Source organism: Myripristis murdjan, chromosome 1 (assembly GCF_902150065.1).
Source record: "Myripristis murdjan chromosome 1, fMyrMur1.1, whole genome shotgun sequence".
Lineage (NCBI taxonomy): Eukaryota > Metazoa > Chordata > Actinopteri > Holocentriformes > Holocentridae > Myripristis > Myripristis murdjan.
Window position 1 is genome coordinate 18413917 of NC_043980.1, and position 13928 is coordinate 18427844.

The following is a 13928-nucleotide window of genomic DNA, read 5'->3' on the forward strand; positions in this document are numbered from 1 at the left end:
AATAATTGATAATAATATTGTTAATAATATATATTATATGATATTATATTATAGTTATTATACTCTATTATTATTATTATTATTATTATATATTACATTATGCCTGTCTGTGGATACTTCCTCTACCTCTTTTTTTACCATGGACTCTGGTGTGAAGAGGCAGACACTTGGCACTAATTAGGCCCCTGCTGTCTAAAGTAAAATCCTGACAGCTTTCAAACCTACGCCGATGGAAAGAGGACAAAAATTTCTACAAAAATATGATATTTTGGTGTAGATTTGAACAAGTTTGTGGCCGCTGTGCAGACTTTTTTACCCTTTTTGACACTGGTGTGCTCTGTTCTGCACTCTGCCTGGTCATGTGATTCACTCTAGCTGCTTGCATTCCCTTATACATACCCATTATAAGCTCTCAGAGGGAGCAGAAACAATACTCAAACTTAAACTGTCATAGCTCAAAAATGGTAAAAGATAGCAAAATCATGTAAATACAAGATTTATAGATCCAAGTCTTGTGACTCGTTTAAACCTTGAATAAAGTCTGTAACTCAAACTATGTCCAAACGGTGACACCTCAAACAGGGGTGGATTTGCTTGATTTCTCCATTGAATTGCATGGGGATTTCTCTGTCTGCCTGCATTTTGGTCTGATCATGACACAGCTGCCAGTACTCATGTATTAGCGCAGTACTCACGTCACTCTAGGACATCCTGGGCCTTTCAAAATAAAAGCCCAAAACTCTTTCCAACTGAAAGCACCGAAAAATACCCTTACAAATGGGAAAAATGGATAAATTGTCTGCACTTCAATGACACAAACATCGTGGCGGACCGGCACCGGTGCGAGGGCCGACCAACGCTGCTTGCAGCTTTAATTAGGCCCTCGCCCTCCATCGGAGAGAGGGCCTATTGTTTTTGTAATGTTTTTTCCGGTTCTTTTTATTATTATTATTACGCGTCATTCGGCCTTAATTTGACCCCCTAAACGTGCTCGAAAACTCACCAAATTTGGCACGCACCTCCGGCCTGGCGAAAAATTCGATAAAATGGCAACTCGGACCCGCAAAGTGCAAAAATGGGCTCGCTAGCGCCACCTAGGCACAAAAAGGCACACGAAGGCGGCCACTGCGGCCCACAGGAACGTGATAGAAAGACCAAACCAGCGCCGAAACGTAGGTCTCATCAAGGCCGAGATTTCACGCGCTCGCCCACCCAACCTAAAACCAACAGGAAGTCCGCAATTTGCCTTTCAAAGTAAAAGTCGGGCCCCGAAATTGCGCGTTGAACAAAATGTATCTCCTCCGAGGCCGTAAATCGTGGCGGCTCAAAAAGCTAATAGATGACAGAGGATACCGTGCTTAACATAAGTTCTGAAGGAATTATTATTAATTTGAACCGTTTGGGATTTATAAGCCCTCGAAGTCGGCAACGCCGACTTCGAGGGCGTCGTTTTTTCCATGGAGTTTGGCGTGAAGAGGCGCACACTTGGCACTAATGAGGCCCCTGGCGTCTAAAGTAAACGTCGCACGGCTTCGAAAATTATGCCACACGAAAGAGGACGAAAATTCCTACAAAAATATGAAATTAATTTTTAAATTGGAACAAGTTTGTGGCCGCTGTCAAGACTTTTCCAACATTTTGGACCCTGGTGTCCTCTCCTCTGCACTCTGCCCGGTCATGTGACTCACTCTAGGCAACGGACAGTTCCGCAATACACACCCATTATAAACCGTCAGCGGGAGCAGAAAACACAGTCAAACTTAAACTGCCATAATTCAAAAATGGTACAAGATAGCAAAATAGTGTAAATACAAGAATTATAGAGCCGAGTCTTGTGCCTCGTTTAAACTTCGAATTACGTCTGTAACTGAAACGATGGCCGAGCGGCGTTACCTCAAACAGGTGTGGGTTTTTATCGATTTCTCCATTGGATTGAATGTGGATTTCTCTGTCTGCCTGTATTTTGGGCTGATCATGACACAGCTGCCAGTACTCATGTATTAGCGCAGTACTCATGACACTCACACACTAGGACATCCTGGGCCTTTCAAAATAAAAGCCCAAAACTCTTTCCAACTGAAAGCACCGAAAAATACCCTTACAAAAGGGAAAAATGGATGAATTGTCTGCACTTCAGTGACATCGTGGCGGACCGGCACCAGTGCGAGGGCCGACCAACGCTGCTTGCAGCTTTAATTATTATTATTACGCGTCATTCGGCCTTAATTTGACCCCCTAAACATGCTCAAAAACTCACCAAATTTGGCACGCACCTCAGGTCTGGTGAAAAATTCGAGAAAATGGCAACTCGGACCCACAAAGTGCAAAAATGGGCTCGCTAGCGCCACCTAGGCACAAAAAGGCACACGAAGGCGGCCGCTGCGGCCCACAGAAACGTGATAGAAAGACCAAACCAGCGCCGAAACGTAGGTCTCATCAAGGCCGAGATTTCACGCGCTCGCCCCCCCGACCTAAAACCAACAGGAAGTCCGCAATTTGCCTTTCAAAGTAAAAGTCGGGCCCCGAAATTGCGCGTTGAACAAAATGTTTCTCCTCCGAGGCGGTAAATCATGGCGGCTCGAAACGCTAATACATGACAGAGGATACCGTGCTTAACAAAAGTTCTGAAGGAATTATTATTAATTTGAACCGTTTGGGATTTATAAGCCCTCGAAGTCGGCAACGCCGACTTCGAGGGCGTCGTTTTTTCCATGGAGTTTGGCGTGAAGAGGCGCACACTTGGCGCTAATGAGGCCCCTGGCGTCTAAAGTAAACGTCGCACGGCTTCGAAAATTATGCCACACGAAAGAGGACGAAAATTCCTACAAAAATATGAAATTAATTTTTAAATTGGAACAACTTTGTGGCCGCTGTCAAGACTTTTCGACCATTTTGGACCCTGGCGTCCTCTCCTCTGCACTCTGCCCGGTCATGTGACTCACTCTAGGCAACGGACAGTTCCGCAATACACACCCATTATAAACCGTCAGCGGGAGCACAGAAAACAGTCAAACTTAAACTGCCATAATTCAAAAACGGTACAAGATAGCAAAATAGTGTAAATACGAGATTTATAGAGCCGAGTCTTGTGTCTCGTTTAAACTTCGAATTACGTCTGTAACTGAAGCGATGTCCGAGCGGCGTTACCTCAAACGGGTGTGGGTTTTTATCGATTTCTCCATTGGATTGAATGTGGATTTCTCTGTCTGCCTGCATTTTGGTCTGATCATGACACAGCTGCCAGTACTCATGTATTAGCGCAGTACTCATGTCACTCACACACCAGGACATCCTGGGCCTTTCAAAATAAAAGCCCAAAACTCTTTCCAACTGAAAGCACCGAAAAATACCTTTACAAACGGGAAAAATGGATGAATTGTCTGCACTTCAATGACACAAACATCATCACGGATCGTGGCGGACCGGCACCGGTGCGAGGGCCGACCAACGCTGCTTGCAGCTTTAATTTTTTATTATTATTACGTGTCTTTAGGCCTTAATTTGACCCCCTAAACATGCTCAAAAACTCACCAAATTTGGCACGCACCTCCAGTCCGGCGAAAAATTCGATAAAATGGCAACTTGGACCCCCGAAGTGCAAAAATGGGCTCGCTAGCGCCACCTAGGCACAAAAAGGCACACGAAGGCGGCCGCTGCGGCCCACAGGAACGTGATAGAAAGACCAAACCAGCGCCGAAACGTAGGTCTCATCAAGGCCGAGATTTCACGCGCTCGCCCCCCCGACCTAAAATCAACAGGAAGTCCGCAATTTGCCTTTCAAAGTAAAAGTCAGGCCCCGAAATTGCGCGTTGAACAAAATTTATCTCCTCCGAGGCCGTAAATCATGGCGGCTTGAAACACGAATACATGACAGAGGATACCGTGCTTAACAAAAGTTCTGAAGGAACTATTATTCATTTGAACCGTTTGGGACTTATAAGCCCTTGAAGTCGGCAACGCCGACTTCGAGGGCGTCGTTTTTTCCATGGAGTTTGGCGTGAGGAGGCGCACACTTGGCGCTAATGAGGCCCCTGGCGTCTAAAGTAAACGTCGCACGGCTTTGAAAATTATGCCACACGAAAGAGGACGAAAATTCCTACAAAAATATGAAATTAATTTTTAAATTGGAACAACTTTGTGACCGCTGTGAAGACTTTTCGACCATTTTGGACCCTGGTGTCCTCTCCTCTGCACTCTGCCCGGTCATGTGACTCACTCTAGCCAACTGACAGTTCCGCAATACACACCCATTATAAACCGTCAGCGGGGGCAGAAAAAACAGTCAAACTAAAACTGCCATAACTCAAAAACGGTAAAAGATAGCAAAATCTTGTAAATACAAGATTTATAGAGCCGAGTCTTGTGCCTCATTTAAACTTCGAATTGCGTCTGTAACTGAAACGATGTCCGAGCGGCGTTACTTCAAACGGGTGTGGGTTTTTATGGATTTCTCCATTGGATTGAATGTGGATTTCTCTGTCTGCCTGCATTTTGGTCTGATTATGACACAGCTGCTCATGTATTAGCGCAGTACTCATGTCATTCACACACTAGGACATCCTGGGCCTTTCAAAATAAAAGCCCAAAACTCTTTCCAACTGAAAGCACCGAAAAATACCCTCACAAATGGGAAAAATGGATAAATTGTCTGCACTTCGATGACACAAACATCGTGGCGGACCGGCACCGGTGCGAGGGCCGACCAACGCTGCTTGCAGCTTTAATTTTTAACTGCTGCTTGGTCTTGAAAGACAAAACTCTCATGACAGACTTTCACTACATGGTTACCGAAACCTGGTGATCACTCCTCATGACAGATTGTGAGTGAAATCAAAGTAAGCACTGTGAAATGGAATCCCTCAGCCAACCAACACACAGAGCTCTTGCAGTCATGCAAATCCTGGTAAAGTTGTGATATTTAACATTTGGGAAAGTCATTAATTTTTAATTTACAATACTAAATTAATCTTTATTGTAAACTTGCAGTAAAAATGGGATAAAAGTGCTTGGGCTAAAATGCCATTGTTGTGCGCATCAAGCAGCAAACTAGCTTTACTAGTGTCCTAGCATCTGTAAGGGTTGCTTACATGATACCACAGGAGTACTGTACAGCTATGAAAATTTGGTATGAAGTTATGGAAGCATTTTAGTATTCAGTAAAAATAAGTAGAAGAACCCTTAACACCAGCATTTATCCTTACATGATCCTGGTATGGAAAAAATATTATCTGTGCATAATCACCCTATGATTGCTCTGCCGTCTTCCATATCACAAACACTTCCACAGTGTAGTATACAGCAATAATGATTCAAGCATATTTGAGTGTATCAATCTGGCATGTCAGAGATAGCCTTGCCTAGAAATTGACACCTACATTTTCTATTTAGCTCAAATAGAACCAGGCTGTATAGTATCAGGAGCGGTACAAATGTCCTTGCTAAGGAATAGATGTACCATGTGACTGCACAGGAATATAGAGCCATGACAACCACAATGACAGGCTGCTTAGATGTCAAAATGTAGGCTTGTGCTGATAAATTTTGCTTAATCAGTGTTTCATAACCAAAACACATAAAGCAAGTAACATAAAAAAATGTAAAATGAAATACAGATAGATAGATATAGATAGAGAGATAGATATAGATAGAGAGATATACACACAGTCAAGCGCAAAATTATTCATACCCCTGGCATATTTTGACTTCAAGTTACTTTTATTCAACCAGCAAGTTTTTTTATTAATTGGAAATGACACAGGCATTAAGTTTTTTTATTTACATTTGAACAAAAAGTGGCATGTCCAAAATTATTCATACCCTTCTCAATAATCAATAGAAAAGCCTTTGTTGGCTATTACAGCCAATAAAATTCTACATATCTAATCCTAACGCTAACCCGGAAGCAAAAAAGTACAAAACCATCACTAACCTAATAACAAGAATACAAAAACAGCAACAATCTTCCACGTACTTACTTATAGTTGTACCCATGTTGTGAACACATCCTTTTAGGCCTTTCCCTCTCAAACCCAGAAAAATCACATGAGGTCATTAGTGATTTTTTTTTTTTTTCTTCAGCTATATAGTGACTTGACAATTCATCGCACAAAGCCCTCAGTCTTTTACCCACAGACAAGTGGAGTTTGGATCTGGGAGGGCTATTATCAGTGAAAGGCACTGTACTGGCCACACTATCCTTGTCTGGCAGCGAGATCTGTGTGGTGGGACAAGCTGTATGTCATGCTGATGCAGCACACTGTTGTCTAAGAGGACATTCTCCCTTTGTTGTGATTCTTTCCCACTCCCGCTCTTTTGATGCAATTGCAGGACTTGGCATCAGGCTAAGCGTGGTGGTAAGTATGCTAGCAATGGGGCATCCATCTGCCATCCCGGGCCTTGCCCAGGGTGTCATATGATGGCATGCAGGCCTCATGTAGTATAGCCTGTATAGCAAAGGTGATTTTAAAAAAAAAAAAAAAAAAAAAAAAAAAAAGATACTGTGCTGGTGTAGAAATGAGAAGTATGTAGAGGTATACAGCATATAGTATAAAGAGTACATGCTAGCGTTTGATGGTGTACATAAATTTATGAAGTGATAACTCCAATCGTGACTATTTGAACCCTTAGAACAAATAAAACAAATAGTTATCATAGTTAACCATAGTTATTCTAGTTAAAACTAGCCCAGATAAAGACAATTGCTGTTTTCATTTTTTGTTAGATTGTAGCTTGATACTAGTTGTGATTGGCACTAAAGCCATACATGCAAGATGTTTTTAATCAGTCTTTAAATTTTCATTTCAGTAGCACACCCTAGCTAATTTGTTTTTCAAACACTTTAAAATTTGAATGTTGCCTGTTCAAAATTAAATTGACCAATAATTTCATAGTAATTTTAATACTTTGAGTTTTAGATAGTCATGGAAAAGACACTGCCATAATTTGTCTTCTATTCTCTCATGTTTGCTGTTTTTAAATTTTGGTATTGAACATTAAGATTTACATATTAATTGAATATATATATAAGACATGCTTTCTTATTTTGACCAAGATGTCAGTTACTGCATTTTGCCATTGCATGGCACTGTACTCAATGGTAAGTGATGTGGAGCACAGTGGTCACTTCTTAGTTCAGGAGCCTTGAAGAACTATCTGCAGTTAATTATGTATTTGATTTTTTGACGGTTTTATGTTGGTGTTTAAAATATTTCTACTTTCAGTGGAGAGGATTGTGAAGATTTGACAAGGAAGATGGTTGGAGAGCAGCCTTAATTTGTTGGATAGCTTGAGCCAGCAGTAGTTGTGAATGCATGGTGTCCACCTGGGTCTGCTGATCTGTGTGCCCCAGTTGTTAACTGATCTAAATGCTGAACTGTAGCTTGTGCTTTTCATTTTCTCAGTTACCCTCTAGAGAGTTTGACTGTGGAGTCAGCCACATTTCTCATGAGCTCATAGGTCCACTTGATTCAACATTTACTGCACCACCCTTCCTCAGACCTCCTGCTGTGCATAACTTGTCAGCTAATTGGCACCGCTGCTTAAGAAAATGTGTCAACAGCCAGGACGGCAAAACTGAAATCCAGCTCAGGACTAGATGGTCCTAAGTATCCTAGCTAACTAATTCAAAACGCTGGTGCATTCATAACAAATCAACCTTTGCATTACTAATTCATAGCTGTCTGTTGAATCAAAGTTGCTTGCAAGACTTCATTTGTCCTTCATTATGGTTAGTGCCGGCCTGTGTCATCATAATCACTGACTGACTTCCTCACCGAGCACTGTCTACATCTCCATATAGTTCATCTCAGCACCCAGCTCATCTCTTAATCAGTGTGTTCACATAGTCAAGGCTCATTGTCACAGTGGAAGAAAAGGTGTATTTGTGATTAAACATATGATTTAATCTACATTTTTTAAATGAAACATCTGTCAGGGTGGATGATCTGAACAGGTAACTCACACTGACAAGTGCAGAAAGTGAAGCTGTGAAAGTTGAATTTAGTGCACTGCAAATGGAATGTCATTCACAAAAATGGCTTCCTTGATAAACAGTTTAGAGCTGAAGCTTGATGAGGAAGAAAGCATGAAAGAATAATGAAAAGTGAAATTTCTTTCACTTCTACCTTTGTCTGTTTCTTTGGATAGCACAAAGCTTGAGATCCCTGTACAAAGCAAAAGAAAACATGTTGTCCAACAGTCAGTGTAATTGAAGAACAGCTAGATTTGTGTTAGCCTGGCCAACATCAGACTTAAGAAACTGCCTCTGGAGTCCGAAAGGGCTCTTTTGATCTTTTAGGTTTATTATACAGATAAGGGGGCTGTGCTTGTGGTGTCAGATGCTGGTTTTATATTACCAATTTGAAACAAAATGAATCATGATCACTAGTGCAGCTGATGGCATTGCAAGTTTAGGAGCAATGCGCATTCATTTGATTGGCAGGCGAGGGTGTTGGAAATTCAAACATCATAACCAGTGCTCAGAATTTGAACAAATATTGCCAAATGTTCAGTTCAAGAGTTTATTGTCATGTGCACATTAGAACAGTAGTTATACTACACAATGAAATTCTTATGAATTTCATTGTGTAGTATAACTACACAATGTGTAGTATAACTAGTGTCAGCTGTTTGTGTAGCAAGTTTTGTGTCGGTCAGACTATGGTGTTGGAGTCAAAAGTTTGAAATTTTGACCTTTCGTTATAGTTCTCCTTCAAGGTCAAATCAGTGTATTTTTTCAAATACCTGAACACAGCACCAAAATGCATCATTCCTACAAGTTATGTTAAAACTGGATTGGCTATCTATATTTTAATTGAAATTTCATTACATTTGCTGAGCAGAAAGGGACTTGTGTATATTTCTTGGGTTTTTGTGAGTTGCCACATGTGGTGGAGAATGCGGGCACTCTGAGTAGCATGTACTAAACCCAAGAAATACACACAAGTTCGTTTCTGATTAGCAAATGTAACAGTTAATTGGAGACAGCAGGAAAACAAAAGATTACAATCCTTCCATCCAGGGGCTGCCTCCTCCGTCTGCCGGTTCTTTGGTCCTTCCTCTACAGCAATTGTGCCTGTTTATTGTCCTTAAACAATAAACAGGCAGTTAACTCAACTCACTGAATCCACCAGTTTCTCCAAGCCAAACCTCATGGGGGGAATTTCTGGACTTTCCAGCTTGCATCTCCTTCCATTTCCATTTCCCTGAGAGAAAGGAGCTGCGGTTTGGTTTGATTCCAGATCACTAGCACCAGATCTCCTGCACCGGTCTCCAGCTCTGGAGTAGCTGACACTGGTGGTCGTGATTCTGCACCATTGGAGTGCTGATCGCGCTGCATATTTTTGTCCGAACCCGACCTGTGTCTGAGAGCATACTAACCAAGCCAGACTTGAACCCAACTGGCATTCTTGTTTTTGTGTCTGAACCCAACCTAAGCCCAAGATTTTTCTTGTCTTCCATTGCTAGGCTACATTTTGTGCCTGAAATTGCCTACATGTTGCCTTCACCTTCATCACATAAACTCCAGCACTACGCAGGAAGTTGCCCAGTCGTTTCATCATTTTTCACTGAAATAATGCTCACATCACCGAACCTGACCTGACCTCGAACATAATTCCTCAATATTTGTCCGAACCCGGCCAGACCCCTCCAGTCCTAACGGGACCTGGTTGGGTATCTACACTCTGTCCACCACTATTCCCAATTTGGTGGCGTTTTCTTTTTTCTCCTAGGATACTATTTTAGCTCCCCTTGGTTGATACTCCACAGTGTGTTCCTGTAACATATCAACAGAACATATAAATTAAAAATTAATTGATTTATGTATTCTGTGCGGTGTTCATTTTCATTACTATGGCGATTTGACTCATGAATCTTCTCTCGCTAATTATTGCCTACCTACCGCTGGTGAAAAGGTTTCTGCCTACATTATCGTGCAGCTGCCCTCTGTAGAGCTAGGTGATATGGACATAATCAGATTTCACATATCTTTGACCTCTGTCAGTATTGTCAGAATTATTGGTGCTTTCAAAAGATATTTACACACAGATTACAGTCATTTGTACTGTACAAAAAATAGAACATCTGAAACATTTAAAAATTGCATTTAAAACCAGGAAGAGACAACGCAATTTTGCTTTATCACAATATTGATGTATGATTATATTGTCCAGCCCCACCTGCAAGACAGAGCATGTTGCAAACACCTACTGCTCTGTCCGAAAGCACCATAAGATAATTTATTTATCCCTGGTTCGCTCTGTTCTGAGCTTTGTGTCTCTTTCACATTATAGTAGAACACCTCTGTGTGTTGTTGTTACACTCCAAGTGGACATGGTGCTGGTTTAGTTCATAGCTGCATGATATGGTTGTGTGCTCACATATTGACCTAGAGACAAACAAAAGGTCTTCAGTCACCTAAGCTTTGTCATGTTTCATGTTAATGACCAACACTGAGAGTTTTACAGTAAGAGCTGTAGTATTCTTCAGTACAAAATAATGACAGATTCAGGAATGTCACAAGAATCGATATTTAGGTACCAAGTTGACACCACAATTTTGAAAAACAATATCTATACTAGTGTTTTTAGCATCTGTATTATCGCTGCAACTTGATACCTTTGTCTTTAATTCAGTGCTCTTCCTGTAACCTTAGCCTGTGTGTTTAAATACTGAAACACCTAAAGTTGCAGTCATGCTTACAGGACTGTAAATCAAAACGCGAGCACTTATTCAAACCATTGTATGTATTGTTAGAGCAGGAAATTTTCATGTAGTTCTTCATATAGGTCAGTTTACAGTTCTGTGTTGGAGAGTCTGTGCGCACAGAGCCGATAGCTGAAACACTTAACAGCAGCATCAAGATTTAATAATTCTGCACTAATGAATTAAATTAAAAACAATTATGTTTGGATTATCCACTCACAGTTGAAAGCAACTTGCAGAAATAAAGAAGTGGGTTAGCGGACCAATCTTAGATCTTGTAGTCTTGGGTCACCCTACACACAGTTACATTTCAGGAGAGGTGCATTAAGCTATGGTTACAGCCTTTGTGGGCTTCACAGGAGCCACAGCAATGGAGCATGGCCATGTGTCGGGGTTGGGTCCAAGCCACGGCAGGCCAGGTTCTATTCCAGACCGAGCCATTTGCTGTGTGTCATCCCCCTTCTCTCCCCTATCTTTCTGGTCCGTCTCTGCTGTCTCTAACTGGTAGCTCGAAAAGCCAAAAAATCATGAAAAAGAAGCCTATGGCATGGTTACAGTGGAATTTTGACTCAAAAGTATAAATTGACCTTTATTTGAAACTGGCATTTTGTTGGACTGGTATGTTTTCTACTTGCAGGCCACAGGCCAATGTTGCATGTGCAACTCAGTGTTCTCACTGTAACGTAGCCTGTATGTTTAAATACTTGAAACACAAAGTTTCTGTTGTTAATGTTTATGCTATGGTTTTAAATAAGGGAGTGTGTGCTGAATGGGATTTCTGTTTTTGGGGGGGTATGAAATCAGGTATTGAGGCTTGTGGAGTTTTACTGGTATTGGTGTGAACTACCAAACATATCCTGACATCAGTAATAACTTAATGCTGTTCTCTCTCTCTCTCTGTTCTCTCAACCTCTCTCTCTCTCCCTCTCAACACATGGCTGCCAGGAGAGGCACCCCAGCGGCTGCTCAGGGACACAGTGAAGGTGGCTACAGAGAAGGCCAAGACCCTTGCTTCAGCCGCTGCTGTCCCACAGAAACCCCAGCAATATGTCTGACAGGGACGCACACATTGGACTGCATGGAGCTCAGTAAAGATGACATACAATCAACACAGTGTCTCTCGATTATCTTGATTGGACTGGAGCAACAGTGGGATCGTGCCTGTCACTGTTTTTTTTTTTTTTTTTTTCCCTCTGTATTTCTTTGTCCTGCCAACCAGTTGCTGTGGGTTCAGCGCAGCTCCTCCAGGGATAAGCTTAGTTGTACCTCTCTCATTTCTTTTTCTCTGTCTCTCTCTCTTTCTTGTTTTCTGTCTCTCTCTCTTTCTCTCTTGCTCTCTCTGAGCTTTCATAAAATCTCAGGTACTGAACCATTGTATGCAACCGTCTGCCTTTATTTAAGCTTTCATAAATTTACTGGTATCATTTTTTTTTTATGGTATAGAGATAACTATGCCAAGTGTTAAGGGCACACTTTTGGCATGGTGCCTTGGTCTCTTAAAAGTTAAAGATAGTATGCAATTGAATCATTACAGATTCATAATCGGTAGGCATGCCTGTTTCCTGTGCAGTGAGAAATTTCTTCTTCATAAATATTTTGGTGTTGGACTTCACCAGCTCCTCAAAGTCTTTTGTTATGTGGGTGAGAGTAACTTTTATCAAGGCCAGCTGGTCACGCAGTTATGACTCGTCTTATTTTACTTCAACGAACATTAGCGATGATTATAATTTAATGAGCAGATTTGCATGCCTTTAAGAGGTGGTTATCCAGTTATTAATCTGATTGATCCCTTTCTCCACAGTGATGCACTTAAGAATGAAGCTATTTTGCATTCCCCCGGCTTCATACCTGCAAATATCTTGCCAATTTCAAACCTATCACCAAAAGGTATCTGGTTACCGATGTTAGTACACATCCAAATGTATAAATGGACATAAAGCATTAATGGAAATTGTACTGTGAACTGTTACTTGTTAGTCACTGCCAGCAAGGCCTCTCCTAAAGATAATCGAGATATGCCAAAGAAGTAATACACACAAACCCAGGAAAAGATGAACAAATGTATCAAATCTTTATGCTCTGTTTGTTTTATGATCTGATTGCTCTTTGACTGCACAGCATATTTTTATGAGGTGTGAGACTATATCATTTCAAATTATTTTATGTCTATTTTCAAGAAGCTATCTCCCTTATGTGAATATTTATTTGTAAAGATAATTGAATGGTTGCATTCCCTTTTAGATGGACTTGACTGGATTCTCTGGTTGAAGACTTGAATAACAGTTAAAATATATTGTGATATAAAATTAAATATTGTTAAGCACTTGTCAGTTCATTCATAAATAAAAGTTGATAAATGTATCAATTGACTAGGTCTCTTTGGTGATTTTTTTTTCTCTTCTGCTACAATGGTAGCAAAATATACAGCCTCGGGATAGGCAGCTTTTAAAACTGGCTGGTATTCCAGGCTGCAGATGTCATTGTTTTACTGTTTCAAAACCCAACGACTGAAACTCCCACACAGGGGAGAATGGCCTCGTGTTTAACCTTGTTACTTTGTTCAGTTCTGGGTTGTCAGGTTGTGATTTGTACGTGCCTTCACATGGAGCGCCGTGCCACTCCGTATGTGCCCTTAAACCACTTTTTGCAAACATTTTACAGACGAGGCCACAAACCACCTTATGTATAAAACATTTTAATTATCTTACATTGAGAGAATACACAATACCTTCAAGTGTTTGCTAAAATGTAGCCAGCACCAGGTACTAGTGTACACGCACACACTCACTCACTCACACACACACACACACACACACACACACACACACACACACACACACACAAAGAACTTATATAACATCTTCTGAATGCATATTACACATCTGCTAAAAGGAAACATATTCACAGGTCTCTGGCACAGAACTCTCCCTACTACACACAGTATGTTAGCCCAACTACTATGCCAAGCAAGCCCCCTCCCCCGCCCCCCGCCCCACTACCACCGCCACCCTCCCACCCACATCTCTACCAGCTCTCCCTCTCCTCAGCCTGTATGCTGTCAAGGCCGTTTGTGGGTATGCATCCGAAAACTTTACGCCAGTGTGACACTCCCCCATCGAGTCGTCTGATGCCAGCTCTGGAAAACGAGAACACGCACGCTCCAGAGCTTCACTCGTGTCGCTGCATGGACAGAAAGACAGGAAATAAAGAAGAAAAAAAAAAAA

General features: G+C 41.4%; 1 protein-coding gene across 2 annotated transcripts in view; it reads left to right on the forward strand.

Annotated features, from left to right (window-relative positions):
* The window catches only part of LOC115372688 (PRELI domain-containing protein 1, mitochondrial-like), a 69731-nt gene extending 56658 nt beyond the window's left edge, over nt 1-13073 (forward strand). The window contains exons 6-7 of one of the 2 annotated variants that reach the window (XM_030070888.1): nt 6328-6353; nt 11650-13073. In XM_030070888.1, the coding sequence (XP_029926748.1) occupies nt 6328-6353; nt 11650-11685 (62 nt within the window). In that variant the 3' untranslated portion in view covers nt 11686-13073. The remainder of the gene's footprint in view (nt 1-6327; nt 6354-11649) is intronic. The other variant, XM_030070809.1, reaches the window with a different exon arrangement.
* The last annotated feature ends 855 nt before the right edge of the window (nt 13074-13928 follow it).